General features: G+C 40.2%; 1 protein-coding gene across 2 annotated transcripts in view; it reads left to right on the top strand.

Moving 5' to 3' along the window:
* The window catches only part of LOC131355189 (glutamate receptor ionotropic, NMDA 2D), a 67928-nt gene extending 57619 nt beyond the window's left edge, over positions 1-10309 (top strand). For both annotated transcript variants that reach the window (XM_058393595.1, XM_058393507.1), the window contains exons 13-15: positions 1237-1424; positions 4392-4633; positions 4986-10309. In XM_058393595.1, the coding sequence (XP_058249578.1) occupies positions 1237-1424; positions 4392-4633; positions 4986-8147 (3592 nt within the window). In that variant the 3' untranslated portion in view covers positions 8148-10309. The remainder of the gene's footprint in view (positions 1-1236; positions 1425-4391; positions 4634-4985) is intronic.
* Positions 10310-18343: the final 8034 nt, after the last annotated feature.

Raw genomic sequence — 18343 nt, 5'->3', positions numbered from 1 at the left:
TTGATTGTAGGAGGATATTACACCACAACAAGCCTGGTTCACAGTCATGTATATTGTACACAAGCTTGGTATGTGGGTTAAGGGTGACTTGGCATTCCACCCTGCAAGATACAAGGTTAAAGCAGCACAAATCATATGGCTTTAGTTAACTCATTTACATATATGTTAATTTAACCTCATATTCATTCACCTTTAACCACTCAATCCTGGGGGCCAGGGCTGTGGTGGGTCCACAGGGTCCATAACTTCATACAGACAGTAACCTGAACTAAGGAGCAAACGAGGTTCCCCGGAACTGTGATGCTGCAATGAATTACCTGTTGCATAATTGTTCACAACTCACCATGTGATGTCAATCTGTAAATATGAGAAAAGTGAGCTAAAAACCCGACCCATGTTTTTACATACTATTATTAAAACCTGTTTTTTAAAAATAGATCTCTAAAAAGACATATCAAAGGAGAAAGAGGTACTGGGTTGACATGCTTTCACAATATTGAAGATAAATCACTGTCATCTAAGTCTATAGTTGTGTTATATTGGACATTTGACTTTTACTCTTGGATTTATCATGAACAAAAAGCCCATAAATGATGAAACTTATATTTTCTCTCTCTATAAGAAAAGAGAGAACAAACCACAAGCAAGCACATTATGAAATATACTCCATTAATCATAATGACTAAGGTGACCAGTACTAAATAATTAAGGAACCTTCGAAACCACTTAGGTGCATGAAGTGGATGCCTTTGTGTGATTCAGTGCCCAAGAATTTGGCTAAAAGAATCCTGAGAGCAAAGTCAGGAATAGTACGTCTGCCAATGGCCTAGATGCAAAAAGTCAGTCAAATACTATGTTGGTGTGTATTGTGGTAAACTCTCCAAAATCATTTTTTCTAAATAATGGTTTAAGAATAAGTTTATCTTTTGAAAACTTTCGAATGTTATTCCAAAGGTGTGTAAGTGTTCATTTTCGCTTTCCATTTTTGCAATCACGACTCATTCATGTTTTTAAGGTTTATTTTCCAGACCCTGTGCTACACATTTTGTCATAGTTTAATATAAACCATTTAAATATTGTGAATTGTTAATCATGCAGTGTGGTCTTCCGATGTCAGACATTTATTTACACTTTTCGTATTTGCTAATAAATCTGAGAAGCATTTTCACCCTGCCTTCTCAGCATTTCCTGTTCTCTCTCTGTCTATCTCTCCCTCTCTCTCCCTTCCCCCTGCAGTAAGCTAGATGCATTTATCTATGATGCCGCAGTGCTGAACTACATGGCTCGTAAGGACGAGGGCTGTAAAGTGATGACTATAGGCTCTGGTAAAGTGTTCGCCACCACGGGCTATGGCATTGCTCTCATTAAAAACTCCCGCTGGAAGCGACCACTGGACCTGGCACTGCTGCAGCTGGTGGGCGATGGTAAGAGCCTGACTTTGTGGTTTCACCCAAGTTGAGATGGTTAAAAGTGCTGAATATATGTTGGATTGCGTGAAGGTACTGGTTTGGATTTTGCATAGGAATGCAGGGAAATGAATTATTATTTAATGCAATCTATGTAGTTTTTGAGTATGTGTGCAAGTAAATGAAGGACTTCAAATTGGTGTATTGTTGTAGATGTTTTAGTTGAAGAGATCCTCACAGAACAACACAAAACACTGCATATGAAAAAGCAACAAAAACAATAAAAACTAACACATAAAAACTAAATGAAAGAAGCTTGAACATTTCTACTGCACCCCACTATCCAGTACAGCCTTGATACGATATGCATCTATGAACACACACTTGTCCTAGCAATAAGTCTTCATCATTCTTATGACTACTTATACTCACGGGTTGATGGTTTGCTCACAGTTTGTAATCCTCACTGGTATTCAGTGTACACATGTGTGAGTGTGTGTGTTTGTGTGTGTGTGTGTGTTTGCCAAGTCCCTGCTGTGAGAGCATCTCACTGATGCCAGGTCCCATCAGCTAATGCCACAATTAAACAGCTAACTGTGGCATGACAGTTCTATATGCGAAACGAATTGTGCTGTTTGTATTTTTCTTGGCATATGTGTATGTGTGTTTTCTGTGGTTTTATTTTCTGTAAATCTGCACCCACTTCACTTTTGAAACGTTAAAAAGCATGATAGGTTTAGTGGTTGTTGACACTAATGACTTGCTTTGTAGGCTGATTAGTTTGTTTTTTTGCTGCATTTTAAGAGCATTTCACAGGTGGTGATTCTGTGTATCTGTCTTCTGTTCTTTCTACCCTCTCCAACCTGCTGACTATAATCCTTCTCTTCTCGACATTTGTCTCTAATCTTTCACTCCTTCCTTCTACCTCTCTGACAGTAATGTCTTACTTCTTACCTCCTGTTAGAGCTTCATCACAGAGGGCTTACAGCTATCAATACTGGACTTCTTCATTTGTGGTTTTTATTGGTTTTTCCTGGTTTCTTTGATAGCAAAACACGTGTTTGAATAGTTTCTTTCAATATTTGTTATGTTATTATAGCAAATTTTTGCTACACACACACACACACACACACATGCACACACATTTAACCATATGAGCCTAACAAAATTCATACTGGTTATACGTAAAGTGTACTTACCTTGTTGGCTAAAGATAACAAAAATACTGTTTACTGGAGTACACAATCAATTCTGGATTATAATTTCCACACCATCATATTAGAAGGTTCCACTTTCTACACACAACCTCATAAATGATATTGTATATATTATGTTTTAGTAGTACATTTCATCTAATGCCACTATATTAAATATTGCCAGGGTTACATATTATGAAATGCCAAGGTTATGTTCTCACAATAACAATTCGAATACAGCCTACTCCTGTTAAAATAAAAGAAAATGGTCGGTTTTGTTATTGTAGTAATAAATAATAAAACTGGTGGATATCTTTGTCTTAGGTCTGACCCAGGTTTGTGGTAGTTTAGAGTGGGACTGGGACTGTAGGTCACACAGATGGTGTGTCATAACTGGCCATTATCTCAGTTTAAAGAAGGGTGTTTATATATATATATATATATATATATATATATATATATATATATATATATATATGATTTATAATTTGAATTATAATATTATATTATATTATATTTGTATTATAATATAATATTATTAATAAGATGAGAATAATTAAGTAACTATTATTTTTGAGCCCCCAGCCAGGGATTGCATTTTTATATTGTTGCTGAAGACCTTCTGATCTTTATGTGCTATGCATTATCATCCATCCATCCATTCATTGTCTTCCGCCTATGTTTTTCCAATCATAAATGTGTGCAGGTTTTCTATCTCAATGATGCCACCATTTGCTTCTCTTAACAGTTTGAAATGTCTCTAAAGCAGTGCTAAAATTTTGTAGAAGTACATTTCCTGAGTCCTAAAACTTTTTTTGGAACTTAAGACCAAAATTTGTCAATGAGTGGCTTTATATCGGATCTGTAATCGTCTTTCTACAGACAGAAGCTGAATGTCCAACATTCTGGAAAAAGTTTTTCTAGTGTTTCTAGTCCTCTCCTACAATCAGACTGACCAAAATCTACCACAATTAAATGATTATGATCTCACCCTTCTATCCATCTTCTCTATCTATTTGTCATTGATTTTCTGACTCATTTCATTCCAGTAGATTTTTGCTCTTTCACACTGTGAAACACATATACTTGTATAATGTGCCTGTTGTTTTCACACACTCCCTCTCTTGCTGTATCCTCATCACTCTTTTTTATGTACTCCTCTCGGAACTGAAAATGTGCTCCTGCTGTTTGTCATTATGTCACAATCCTATCTACTTCTTTCTCTCTTTTTCCATTTTGTCCTTTCTTCTTCTGCCTGTTTCCCCTGACACAATGGAGAATCCAAACAAACAAAGACAAACAAATTTTCCCTTGCTCCATACTTTCTTCTCCAACTTGATAGAAAAAGACACACAAGGGATTATGGTATAGACCTCTCTCTCGCTCTCTCTCTCTCTCTCTCTCTCTCTCTCTCTCTGTCGTCTCTCTTTGTCTGCCTCTCTCTCTCTCTCTCTCTGTCGTCTCTCTTTGTCTGCCTCTCTCTCTCTCTCTCTCTGTCGTCTCTCTTTGTCTGCCTCTCTCTCTCTCTGTCTCTCTCTCTCTCTCTCTCTCCCCCTTTAATAATCACTGACCTCTGATCTGTGATAACCTTAACCTGAGAGACTACTCACTCTCAGGAATATGCTCAGATGATTGAGTAGCACTCCTGCTCAGATATTGAGATAGTATGCATGAGTGTATGCATAATTTGATTTTAGTGTGCAATTTAGGAAGTGAAGAACTGAATTGTATTTGTCTTATGTATATATAATAGCAGTATTGTAGGGTAACTCTTCTCTTTTCTTCTCAGATGAAATTGAGATGCTGGAACGTCTCTGGCTTTCGGGGATATGCCACAATGATAAAATTGAAGTGATGAGCTCCAAGCTGGACATTGACAATATGGCTGGAGTCTTTTACATGTTGCTGGTGGCAATGGGCTTAAGTCTACTGGTGTTTGCCTGGGAGCACCTTGTCTATTGGAGGCTTCGACACTGCATGAGTGGAATGGGCCAAGCTGGAAAACTGGACTTTCTACTTGCCTTCAGCAGGGTAAGAAGGGCAGACAAATGCAGGCAGACAGATAAGGCAGAATGGAGGAGATTATAGTAGACAAAAGATGAGAGAAAAGTGGATGAGGATGAGTCATTATGACACATATAGTGTTTTTTTGCTATAGACAAGATATTGCATGGTAGAATGGGAGTGATGCTGAAACCTATAAGGGTGGTGTGTAAAACTTCAAGCTTAGTCTCTTTCCTAAATCAAATCCCCATATACGCCAGAATAGCTGAGCTTGCTGGAAAATCATATCAGAACAACAATCTTATTTCTTTGACGACTAACAAAATAACATTTCTATTGCCAAAATCTTTTTTTATTTTGCTCTCCATTTTTCTCTCAGGGAATGTATAGCTGTTGCAGTTTTGAGGATGAAACTGCCCAAGGTGGACCCAAAGTCACCATTCCCACCCACCATCATCCCTCTGTGGTGTCAGCCCCTCCCTCATCCCATGTTGTCACTGCAGGTGTTACCAATCAAGCAATTGCCATGGTGCCACAGCAACAGCAGCAGCAACAACAACACCCACCTCAGCCTCCGCAATCCTACAAAACCCCTCTTCCTGGGTCTCCTCCTTCAGTGGTACATTCTGGGGGATCTTTGGGGCCCTCTACCACACCACTTCTGGGTGCCCCTCTCCCATGCTCCACATTTCTGCCCCGACCTGACCGCAGACTGGCTGTAGTGGACCGCTGGAGACTGCCCAAATCTACCAGTGCGACCACGCCTATGAATCTCAGAGGGGGCTTATCTGACATAGGGACCTTCCCCCAAAAGTTAGTTCCTACATGGGCAGGGAGTGGACCTGCTGGAAGCACTTTGGATGGATATAAGCGCTACTATGGTCCCATTGACCCTGAAGGCTTGGGGCCATGTATGGACCAACAGGCAGGTACCCAGACTCCAAAATCAGCTCCCAGGAACCATCAGCAACCCCCACCAGCTAGCTTGGCTTTCTACCAGGAGAAGGGCATGGACCATGGGGTGGGGAAGAAGGTGGGAGTGTGTACTGGTGGAGGGGGTCAGGGGAAGGGGGTGAAGTCTTTGGGCACTCCTAGGCTACCACCCAAAAGTCAGACTCCAGCCCCACTGCCACCTAACCCCCCACTGCAGCACCCCTCTCCTCCTCTTCCCTCATCCCTTTGGAGGAAGCGGAGGCCCAAAAAGACAAAAGAGTCTAGTGGCCCTCTGTATGAAAACATTCTGCCCCTAGGCCGGAGAGGAGGTGGAAGGGATATGGGTCGAAGGCCCAGACCTTCTCCCCCTCTTCCAATTCCATTACCAGTAACACTTTCCCCATCTTACACACCACCATCGCCCTCACTCTCTCTTCCTTACACCTCCACCTCTTCCTCTACCTCTAGCACTAGTTCCTCCACCACATCCTCTGCCTCTTCTTCTCGATCCACCTCTCCCTCAACCACCTCCAGCACTACCTCACGCAGCACCAGAGATAGAGAGGAAGAGGAAGAAGAAGACTTAGATGAGCTGACAGAGGAGTCCAGTCTTCTGCAGGGACACAACCGACATAACAACAGGGAGCGCTCCATACTGTCCCCCAGATCTCTTACACATGGTCCACCACCACCCCCTGTACCCCCACGCAAGCCCCGTGGTTCATTTGGAGAGCGTGAGCGAGAGAGAGAGGGCAGTAGATTGAGGGAGAGAGGTGGCAGCCAGCTTGCTCAGCTTCAGGAGTGGTGGGCAGGATGGGGAGAGAGAGAGAGAGAGAGAAACGGTGGAGGTTCTGGCGACACTGAACGGAAAAGGGAGAAAAGACACAGGAAAGAGAGGGAGAAGGAGAAAAAGAAAAAGAAAAAAAACAAGAAGAGGAAAAAGAGAGAAGAACGTGAAAGGGAAAGGGAGCGTAAGCGGCGGAAGGTGAAGAAGAAAAAGAAAAAGGTGATGAAGGCAAAGAAGAAGAAGAAGGCAACCACTGGCAAGCATTCAGAGCCAGATGAAGGTGATGTAGAGGTAGAGAGAGAGGGAGAGGGTGACGGAGAAAGAGAGGGAGAGTATGCCTCCTTTTCCAACCAGTACCGGAGCACATTTGGGGAAAAGGGAAGTCTCTTAGGTTGGGAAGGAGAGAGAGAGCGAGAGAACAGAGATGGAGGGGAGGATGTAGGAGATGAACAAGATGAGGAGAGTGGCGGAGGCCGGAGTAGAGAAAGACGGCCAAAGAGTAGCCATTCACGCCACAGACCGTCCAGCAAGAGATACCCAAATCTCAACAAACTTCCTGCTTCTGTCAAATTTTGGGTCAGTGGAGGGGGTACAGAAGCATCTGGAGGCTCACCTCCCTCCTCATTACATACCATTCTTCCATCAACCAAGCGAAGGAGGAGCAGTGGAGCAGAGCGAGATGTGACAGGAAGGGGAGGTGAACGTCGACCATTACTCCTACACTATGAGAGGGGCCGGGCACACACCCGAGAGGGGCTGTCCTTCCATGAATGGGACTCTGAGGATGAAGAGGAAGATGATGAAGTAGAGGAGGAACAGGAAAGAGAGCAAGAGAGGGTAAGAGTGGAGGGAAGAGTGAGAAGGGCAGGAGGCAGAGGGGCTGTGTCTGAGTCTGAGAGGGATCGCATGAGAGCAGATGAGAGTTATTCTGATGATGGCTCCTCAGGGGAGTTTGGCCAGTTTGAAAGGTACTGGGAGGGCAATGGGGCAGAAGGGGCAAGTGGAATTGGAGGTGGAGGTTGGTTTTTTGGCACTTACCCTGCCAGAGAGAAAGGGGGAAGCATCAACAGCAGAGATGATTCAGTATTAGGTCGAACTGAAGGTTGGAGTGGAGATTTTTGGGGTTCAGGCTCAGGGGTTGGGTGGGGCTCTGGAGGTGGAAGTGGGGGTCTTGGCTCACAATGGCCACCTCCTCCAGCATCACTACCACCTCCTCGACGGTACTGGTCAGTTGATAAGCTGCCAATGAAAAGTGCGAAACGTGGTCACAATAGGTCAAAGAGCAAAGGAAAGAGGGCTCGAGAGAGGGAGCAGGATATGGGATCGTGCTCGTACACACAGATTAGCCACAGCAGAGTGCCCTGTCGCTCTAAACGGGGCAGTGCCACCTCCCACAGTCAGGAGGAGCTGCTGCCCCACTGCCACAGTCTAAATGCAGGCTCCCGACCCAAACTTCCCCCCAAACCCGATGGTGCCAAATCTGGCAGCCAGTCCAACCTCAGCACCCAGCAAGCCCAACATCCAGAGCCAGCATCCTCCCCTACCCAATCCCTACTACCTGCTCTCCCTGCAAGTTCTGCACCTTCCTCTCTCCCTGTGCCCATCCCACAAGCCCCTTCTTCTGCATCCATGTCTCCCCCACCGGTATTATCACCTGGTACGACAAAAGGGGCTAGTGCTAGTGCTAAACTTCAGTACCAGAGACTGCGCTCTGTGCCCCAGCCCCGACGCTTCTACTCTCCCCACCTGCCCCTTAAAGCAAAAAGTCTGTGCTCACGACGTGGCTCTGCTCACTTTTCCAGCCTTGAAAGTGAAGTATGACACGGGGCTTCGTTGCTGCACGTGTGTGTGAGCTCTATGGTGAGATGCAGATGGACTGTGACGCACATACACGCGCTGCACCAGGATCAAGGCAGTGACTACAACTGCCATGATGGCGCCAGAGTCTGGGACAGTGGTGGTGATATCACAACAGGAGATGAGTTGACAGAGGCTGTCTCCCCAACCACGGAAACCCCAGCTGTGCTCCACTTCCGCTCGGAACTGAGCATCACAATGTCGTCCGTAGTCCTGTCCTCCAATGAGAACAGTGGATCTAGAATCTGTGAATAATGATGTCATGTTTACACACACACTGTCATTCAAGAAAGACTTTTTTTGCTTCAATGGGAATTTTATGGACTATGGAAACCATTAAGACTAAGGTTGCTTTTTTGATTTTTAGTTTGCTTTTTTCGGCACGCTGGCTGTGGCCAAAATCACTTCACTGGCTGACAAATGGCCTTGCATACTTTTTGCTGGGTTTTGCCACAGTGATGCAGTGACATTTTTTCTTTTTGTGTCCAACCCTCAAGACCACATTGGACAGTGATGTCTGAACTTTGACCTAATTCGTTACGAGTCAAGATTCTATAGTACTTACGTTTCCTTTGTTGTAATGCAAAAGCATCAGCCAATCAGATCCCATTAGCAGAAATTCATTGGCACTTGTCAGAACTGATGCTGTGGTGTCAAACAGGGATGTTACTATAGTCTGCGATGTATTTTAACAGAAAAACAACTAAGGACAAAAACAGAATACATGTAGCAGTTTTTCTGTATGGATTTCTTTTCTTACTCCAGATTCCCACTAATCCTTTTTTATTCTATCTATTGCGCTCACTGTGTTAGTAAAAGTAGAGTAGCTGTGTCTGAAGTTAAATAGTAGAACTTTAGTCTTGGATGCCAAATAACACAGAGAATTCAGATTATTAGAGTGGACCCATGATATTTGATCTCTCTTGTTGGCTTAGAGTATTTAACACAAGCAATACGTAACTGTCTTAACCAAAATGAGGGTTGCAATATCTATAATTGGCACTAGATGGCTACATAATATTAAAATTAGTTAATATTACTGAATACTGAATCATGTCTTTTAAACTTAATTGTAATTTCATTATTTGTTCAATAGTTAAGTAATTTTGCAGATATAAGGTATTGAGTGTGTTCCTAGCTCTCTCCACCATCTTTTGATAATTATTTGGCAGACACTATTACCAGTGCAAAGAGAAATAATTTTAGAAAGCACAAAAGCTTTGGCTCATGCCAGTAAATGCATCATTTAATACATCAAGGGCAAATCAATAAGACCATCATTATTCATAAGAATGAACACAGGTGCCAACACACACAAACTGAGCACATATCAGGGCTTTAGGTCTTCTAGATTAGCTTACATCATGAAATGTTACTGAAATTTATTTGACATCAGGCACAACTCTTTTGCCCTTGTTGTAGTTGAATGTAGCTTTAACATAATGTAGCAAAATATAGAAATACCTTTAGACTTGTAGCATTTTGGATGCAGATCTCATGAAAAAACACACTCATCAGGATGTGAAGTACTTGCACATGTTCTAGATTAAAACACCCTTTACCCGAGATTTCGCTTTTTAATAGGATCTGTGATGTCTTTCTGTACAACGTATTGCTTTAATGAGGACGTTTTTTTTAAACAAATTTGCTAATATTTGCAATATGATTGATTACTTTGCCCATTTATGAAAGGGTGCACATAATCGCATAAGTTTGGGGATGAATATGCTCAGGTAATCAAGTGCGATTTGTGTAACTGAATTGTTTAAAACAGCTGCTCAGCCCATCTTGGTCAGCTTTCTGATGATGCTTGGGCAAGTCTGGCATGTTCGTGGAAAGTTTGGCTACACTGGGGAGTGGGGCAAGGGCTGAGGGACAGTTGAATGGGTCCAGTGGGGTGTGTGTTCACTTGATCTTTCACTGACCCTTGAAAGGCACTAACACAGTACTCTTTGACTGCATGTACAGAACTGAATTTTTCCATGTAGCTTAATTTTGCTGAGAAAAATATATCACTATATATACTGGGTTTTGTTTGTTTGTTTATTTGTTTATTTTTACTTTTTTTCCTCAGAATGTATCATGTAATGCTGTGAATGAACTTTTCTCATTGGAGGTCTCATTTGAATCCTATCATTTATGTACTATATATATATATATATATATATATATATATATATATATATATATATATATATATATATATCTACAAATATATATATACATAAATATACGGACAGATATATATATATATATATCTATATATATATATATATATATATATATACATACATAAAAAGTTATATTTGGTATTCTTGGAGGAAGTGTTAGAGAATAGTTTTAAATGTTTTAGCTTTGTAGCAATTCTAGATACTGGAAACATTTTTGAATTTTATTCCTCCTATATGACTGTGAAAACATTAGTGCCTGTGAATTAAGAAAAGACAAAAACCAAGTCTAATATCCTCATCTTTCTATACCGTCATACATATTCTATACATATTCATCCATCCATCCAACCAACCATATCTTACACTGATCCCTTGGTATTTGTGAGTATTTTTTTTATTATTTAATACTGCTTTAATATGCTTTAGTAATACTGCCTGAAATAACTATTTCTATTATTTTCTTTTCAGTTTTCTTTCATGACAAACATTCATCCATCCATCTGTGGGTATTTGAAATCATATTTGTTACTCCATGTGATTCTTCTTATGCTTCACACTAAATTAATGTTTGGTAATAATGTTTTACACTTATATTTCAAATTTTATTTTAGTTCTAATACATTTACCACATTTACATGTATTTGCTTCACATTTTGAATTCATGGTTTATCACACTGCTTATACCTGTCAGTTCTCTCACTTAGCAAAAAACAGAGACCAGTAGCTACTGTGTTCTTGCTTCTGTTGACTGATTATTAAAGATGATGATCAATTTGATTCTAATCAAAATGTAATGCATTAATGAATTGACAGTATGATTGAAGGGGTGCATGTGATGACCATGAAGCAAGAGTCTGGGCTGTACTGTACTCAGTGTACTGTTACTGTACTGAACAGTTGCATGATAGTAATGTATGTAACTAAGTAAAATGAACAAGCAGTAATTAATCCTATTACTTACAATGGTAAATGACCTTCCCTAGTGCCCTATAGGATTTAGGATATGTTTCTGAGGCCCCACTGCAATGCACAGTTTTAAAGGTATTTTTCTGCCCCTAATTATCCTGATCTAATTTAGGAAATGCTTAAAGGTTAGCATATGAGTTGGACCAAGGGGGTTTTAGGAGTGGAAAAAACTTGAAACATTTAAGGGCAGTGGTTTTCTAGGACTGGAGTTGAGAACCACTAGGTCATGAGATGCATTTAAAACATTGCTGTGAGATTTATGTATGTGTGGATTACGGCCATGATTTGCTATGATCCGAAATAACAAGTGCTAATTTGTGTGTGCATGGGGATAAATCGTACACACAAATAGTGGCCATGCTGCGGGTGATTTACAAAGAATAATTGAGTGAATTACATCCATGCAAAGAAATGGGAGGAAGCAATATATAAAATAGATTTTTTTGTGTGCGCTAAATGTTCCCAGTAACCACAGCTAGTTTGGATCTCAGAGTAAAGTGATACTTGAAACTTTAGTAAGATGCTGACAAAAACTGTTCAAAATACAATATGAATAAATAAATAAAAGTGTATAGACAAGAGTGTGAATTATGTTGACAAGGTATATATGAATGAAAACTTTTTCAAAGGCTGTGTCTGTGTCAGAGTGGCAAATGTGCACAAATATCTCATATACAACCAACATTATTGTAATAATAACAACACATTATTATTGAAAAGCTCCTAATTGTTTTGAGACAATCTAAGGCATAATTTAGATCAACTTTCCCATCATTCAGACTAAATGGTATATAGTGTATGGTGTAATTTTGTCTTCAAACAACAAGCTTCTACAAATTTAATAAGTGGTCTCTGGACATAATAATTTGTGCTACTGAGTGACTTTCAGGCTTAGTAAATCACAAGTACAAAATGAACTGACTTGCATTGCCAAAACCCTGTATTTTGCACATTTATGTAGAAATACCTCAAAATGCACATTCAGTAAGCAGAACATGCAAAATGAACAACTCGTGCTATTTTGCTCATGTGAAAGACAGGGGTGGTGTGAATCACTTGTGATTCGTGTGCACATATGCTGAGACCTTCCAAAACAGTCGTGGAGTGATGTATGGCACCGTACTCACAATAAATACTGCTGTCATACAGTCATCTTTCCCTTTCTTCTTCTCACCTTGTACACATCTCAGACCGTATATACACCATATGGAGTCCTCTACATAACTACTTAACTATGGTCGGAGCTACAGGTATCCTATTTCTGAAGTCGACAATAGACTCCTGTCATCTCCTTTCATCTCTTCTCCCATGGTGAGTACATTTTTTCTTACATTATAGCTCCCTTTGTGGAGAATCCTGAAAACCTCAGTGCACCAATTTGGTTCATCACATTAGCATTGCTAGCCATGTTAAGTTCATGTTGTGTGTAAATTAATTAGCCACTACTACTCTGTGTTTTTGCTCAGTTGTGCCTTCAGTGTCTTGGCACCAGTTCCTCCAAGCATCCACATCACCCGCCATTCACCAACCAAATGGGCTTCTGCATATGTGCCACTTGCAGGTTTAGAGGGTCTCCCCTGCTATACTGTGTATGTTCCCTGACACTATGTATTTGACTTACTGCGGCTGGAATTGGATTCTTGGATTCTCCATTCTTCTGTCATCTATTTGCCAAGTGAATCCAGATTGTGACTGTATAGTGGCCATAGCACTGACTGTAATTTTGTTACATGACATCAGTTGTCATGGGATTCAGCAACAGTCAAGGCTTTCATTGAGAGCTTTTATGTTCTTAAGTATTAAGATGACTGAACAAGAGCAGGTCAGCCTTGGCCACGTGCTTACCATTAATTACAATTCCATTATTGGTGGTCTTACCAGATAAAGTTATATTTTCAGATGTGCTATGCCTGAGCACAGAATTCAGATGCAAGTTCTGGTGAGAAAAAAAAATCGCTTTTGGTTGTGGGACATTTAATGCAGGACAAGGCCCAGCTATCTACTAACCTGGTTTACATACAGTTCACTTTTGCCAGGCATGCTTAAATCTGCCCTGTGTGCCAGGGAGGCTTTTTGCCCTCTCTCTTCTAGGCCACTGAAAGGCGCAGGTTTTAGAATTACAAAACCAGCGTGGCTAAACCAATCAGCCTCGTAGCACCTTTAGGTAATAACAATACGTTTCGTGTGCCAGTGGCAACAAAAACCATATCAGCATCACACTGGCAATAAATATGGATAGTCATGCCCTCAGGCTCCTAGCCAGCTTACAAGTACACCCTCATTCACACCATGGGATGGGCCCTAGGCAGCGCCCATCCACCACAAAATAGCTTAGCAGAGCCCAAGAAAAGCTATTGGTAACTGCTGTGACCTAAAGATATTTGCTCCCTTCTGGGCAGAGGCACTATCAAAAAGTAGAACCCATGTTTGTTTTCCGTCCAAATGAGAGGGCTAACCCTTTACCTTCTACATGTTAAAGTTGTCAGATACTTGCCATGTTACCCCAACATGCGGGGTACATTAATTCACTTGCCATTGCATTAAGATTGTTGACAGTCACTGATGCAGTAATTCTCTAGATTGAGATTATCTAGGTTTCACAGAACTAGAGTTACACGGGAAATTAGTGTTTTACCGTAGTAGATCAGCATGTTGTTATCAAGTTTGCACATTTTTACACTCACAAATTTTTAGTAAATCAGGACCTTGGATCAATATTTAGAAATATGGTGGTCAATATTTGCCTGGGTTCATCATGTGAATGTTGTCAGGTCGAGTATGGCTTTGTTTATGTGGCTCTGTGTACACTGATGAAACCAGCAAACACTGTATTATTTGTAGTACAGACTGTTTATGGGCATATCACAGGATACCACATGGGTGTGCAAATTTGTGTGTGTGTGTGTGTGTGTGTACATCTCTGCTATGCCTTTACTATCATTCACCTCATGCTGAGCTCAGTGATCAGCGCTGAGATGTCTTGTGTGCAGCATGCTGAGACTCAGCCTCAGTCAGAATGAAGCACTTGCACAGTTTTTACTTATTTTCAGCTATGACCTTGAGCAAGTTTTGGTGACTTGAATTATTTTCTGTGTAGATTTAGTGCGTGCACACGTGTGTCTGTGTGTGTGTGTGTGTGTGTGCATATGTGCATGAATTTTCATGAGTGAGTTGTCAGTATGCCTCTGGCAGTGCCGGTATGCCTGTTGCCGGGAGCAAATTTTTCTTCTACGATCTACTTCCTGACACACACACACACACATATACATAAGTGTATATATATTTTACACATTGACACCAGCACCAGCTCCCTCTCTTCACTCTTTCTTGTTTTGATGTGTACTTCACACATATTACCACATACAAATAGATGTCACTGGACTGTTACAAACATTCCAGCACTAAAGCAAGAACTTGTGCACATACACAAAAACACAAAGGTATTCTCTCTCTCTCTCTCTCTCTCTCTATCTATCTACAGCTTAAGACACAGCCTAGCTTCAGGCACTCTGAAAGGTCTCACTTGAAGGACAGCATCACTGACATGGTTGTCTCCCTCAGCGCTGAGCTGATCAGATGGCAGCCTTTATGCAGGAAAGCAGGTCAGCCCCTGTCGCAGGCTTTACTTAGCCTACCTTTTCTGCACAGCATGTCGCCTAAGCAGTCCCTTACAGTTACTGAGGTTGTCGTGGATTAGTGTTGTAGTCATAGCTGATGCATCATCCCCTGTGAATGAAAACTCAAGTGAGTGGGACACACTTTATTCACCGGATCTGTCTTTCGAATACTACTGATAAATAAGTGATATGCAGCACATGGCTAATCCTGCACAATTGGCTTAGTCTGCCCTCAGAACAAGTTTGTCTTCCTACCACTTTCTGCAGCGCTACTGTTTGCTGTTTCAGCAGAATCTCTTATTGATCTGATTGTGTGCTTGTTACTTTGTTAACAGTGATCTTCTTTCCAAAAATATATATCCTTCTTACTAAACCTTTCTCTGCATGGCATTAACCTCTGACTGGGAAAATCAAAGAGATTCTAGTCTAACCTGGTTATAAAGTACAGGGACTTCAGAGACATCCCCTGGAAATAAAAGTAAGCTAAAAAATGCCACGGAATCATACTTAAAATGTCATATAATTTTAAGAAATTTGTACTAATCATAAGCAATGTTGAGCAGGTGTAGCAATTAGCAATTGGCATGTCAACTTCAGCATGTTGTATTGTTTTTTTGTTGTTGTTGTTGGTGTTGTTTAATGCAATGTTCTTAAAACAGCAGTTGGGTTTATATAGTTTTCTCACTATTTTGTGTGATACAGTGTTAAAACGTACATGCGATTCATATCCTTTGTACTGTACAGTCCAGGCTTAAGGGGTCATTCATAGTGTGATTAGTTAATAATCGTCATGCCTTGTGCAGGGGTTTGAATGGGTCAAACTGGTTTATAAAGATGTTATATTGCAAAAGCACTTTGACTACTGTTGTGCTTCTTTATCTGACAAATTACAAATGTTCACAATGTTGTGATCCTTCATTTAGCCTTTAATTGCTTCGAGAACAAAATTAGCAACTGCTCTGAAAGGCAAAATGGGCTCACATTCAGAGACTTCAAGGATTTATGTTCTGTATTGATCAGTATTAACACCTCAGTGCTAATGTACAGTGCTTCAGGTTGAATGTTTTCACTTCTCATGAAAGAACCAGTAGGAAGCCATAATATACTATAAATATACTATATAAGCTGAAATTTCTCAGCTGAAATTGTCAATAATGGTATTAATTAGATACTGATCAGTTATGCATTTTTCTTTGTTTGTGAATTGATTCAGAAATTGGTACAGTGAAAGGTACAGTTAAACTTATCCTGATCTCTCCTGGTCATGACTGTGGTGAGTCTATCCAAGTAGCACTAGAGAATTCACCCAGGATAGGACACCAGCCCAGCAGGCACATTGCACAAAAACATTCACACCTGGGGTAATTCAGCATAGCCAATCTGTCTATGATAGCCTAGGCATAGCCTATCTGTTTCTGATAGTGGGTAGAAACTGGAGAACCCACAGGAAGCCAAACTGAAAATCACACCAGAGCTCTAAGGAGGCAATATGACCCACTGTGCCACTATGCTGTCCGTGGTTGCAATATTTTGGTGTAAAACCTTTTTCATACTCCACGTTTAGTGGCATGTACGTAAATAAATGATTAAAATGAATAATTCTCTAAAAAGGTCAGATACAGGTTCTCGCAAGTACATAATTGAGACCTCATTGCTAAAGCAATAATAAACTGCCAAAAGAACATCAGGTAGCGCTAACAGAAATTCACATAGAGAGAGAGCTTAAGTAGTGAAGAAGTAGCTTCTGACAGTTAGTACACAAAAACTTAGTATACAAGGAATTTGGACGTTGAAATGCAGAAATTAGAAAATTTCAGAAATTGAAAATCAAGCTATACAAAAAAGAAAGATGAATGTTTATTATTTAAAGATAGAGCATTTACAGATTAAAAATGAATATATAATGTGTGTTCTGAAAGCGTGAACAATTTCCCAGACACAACACAACTCAGTGAAGTGAGTTCTTTCTATTAGCGAGGTCTATTGTCAGTGGGCATTTCCCATTCAAAATCCCAAGTCCCACTGAAAGTAGGTTATCAGGAGAGTTGACAAAGCATTTCTTGCTCGCTAAGAAATCATCTGTTCTTTAGATACATCTTTATACTTCAATAGAAATAATGTAAAAGAAGTAACAGAGTGAAAATTGATATTCAGATTGATGTTTATTTATTTACCAGTGATTATTTAATTACTTGCTAGATTCTATAATTATTCAGCATCAAAATGAGAGCAGTTTTTTTTAAAGATAGCACTCGAGAAGAAGCTGAAATTAGTTGTTATCCAACAGGAAGCAAAAGCTGTGTGTGTGTGTGTGTGTGTGTGTGTGTGTGTGTGTGTGTGTGTGTGTGTTGGTTAACATCTCACTGCAGAGAAAGATAAATTGCTTACAACCTGATGTCTTGGTGAGTCATATCGTAAATCTCATTCTTATTATCTCTTTCTTTTTTTTCAGGCCTAATGCCATAAACCACAATAATTTTCCACAAATATATAAATATGAACACATTTGATATTCGTGTTTCTTGTAGTGCTGAAAATGTCCATTGATATAGTGCATTTTTATGTTTTAAAGCCCTTTTCTCTGCAGATGGCCCGGAAAGCACAGCAGCTCTCAGCATCAAGCATGAACAGCTGAATAACCTTCTCCAATGTCCTAACACTACCCACTGCATTCATCCATCTCTGTCAAGTAAATCATTATGAATTAGTAGTATACAGAATGAGCTGTAATACATTTTGTATCTTTGTTTTAGTCACAAATAGGATTAAGGCCAGTTGTGATCCAAACTGCAATATGGACATCATTGTATCTGGTTTGGTGAAAAGCAGAACATCTTTAAATACAGTCAGTCACTGTCTTCCAAAAAGCAGACAGGCATGTCGAACTGGTGCGTATTACTCACAATCACACTTTTTTTCTGGAATTCATGGTCAGTGAGTCCTGTGAGACATTTTCTACTCTCTTCTGCACAAGTCAAAACAAGCCAAACCCTCACTCTGCTCCTGAATCCAAGGGCACTTTCACACCTGCTAGTCTGAATTCGAGCAAATTCAGAATTGATCCTTTTTTTTCATTTGGTTTGGTTTGGTTTCGCACTGAAAGTAAATGATCCAAAAAGCAAAAACACTTTGGCTGAAGGGTGTGTAGGACTGAAAAAGAAAAACTATTCACTGGACACAGAAAACATAGATTAGATTAGATTAGATTAGATTAGATTAGATTAGATTAGATTAGATTAGATTAGATTAGATTAGATTAGATTAGATTAGATTAGATTAGATTAGATTCAACTTTATTGTCACTGCACATGTGGGTACAAGGCAATGAAATACAGTTAGCATCCAACCAGATGTGCATTTTCGCAGTGCAAATGATTACCATATATAATCAGTATATAAACAGTAT

This window comes from Hemibagrus wyckioides, linkage group LG01 (genome assembly GCF_019097595.1).
Source record: "Hemibagrus wyckioides isolate EC202008001 linkage group LG01, SWU_Hwy_1.0, whole genome shotgun sequence".
In the NCBI taxonomy this organism is placed as follows: Eukaryota; Metazoa; Chordata; class Actinopteri; order Siluriformes; family Bagridae; genus Hemibagrus; species Hemibagrus wyckioides.
This window is presented reverse-complemented; position numbering and strand designations above follow the sequence as displayed.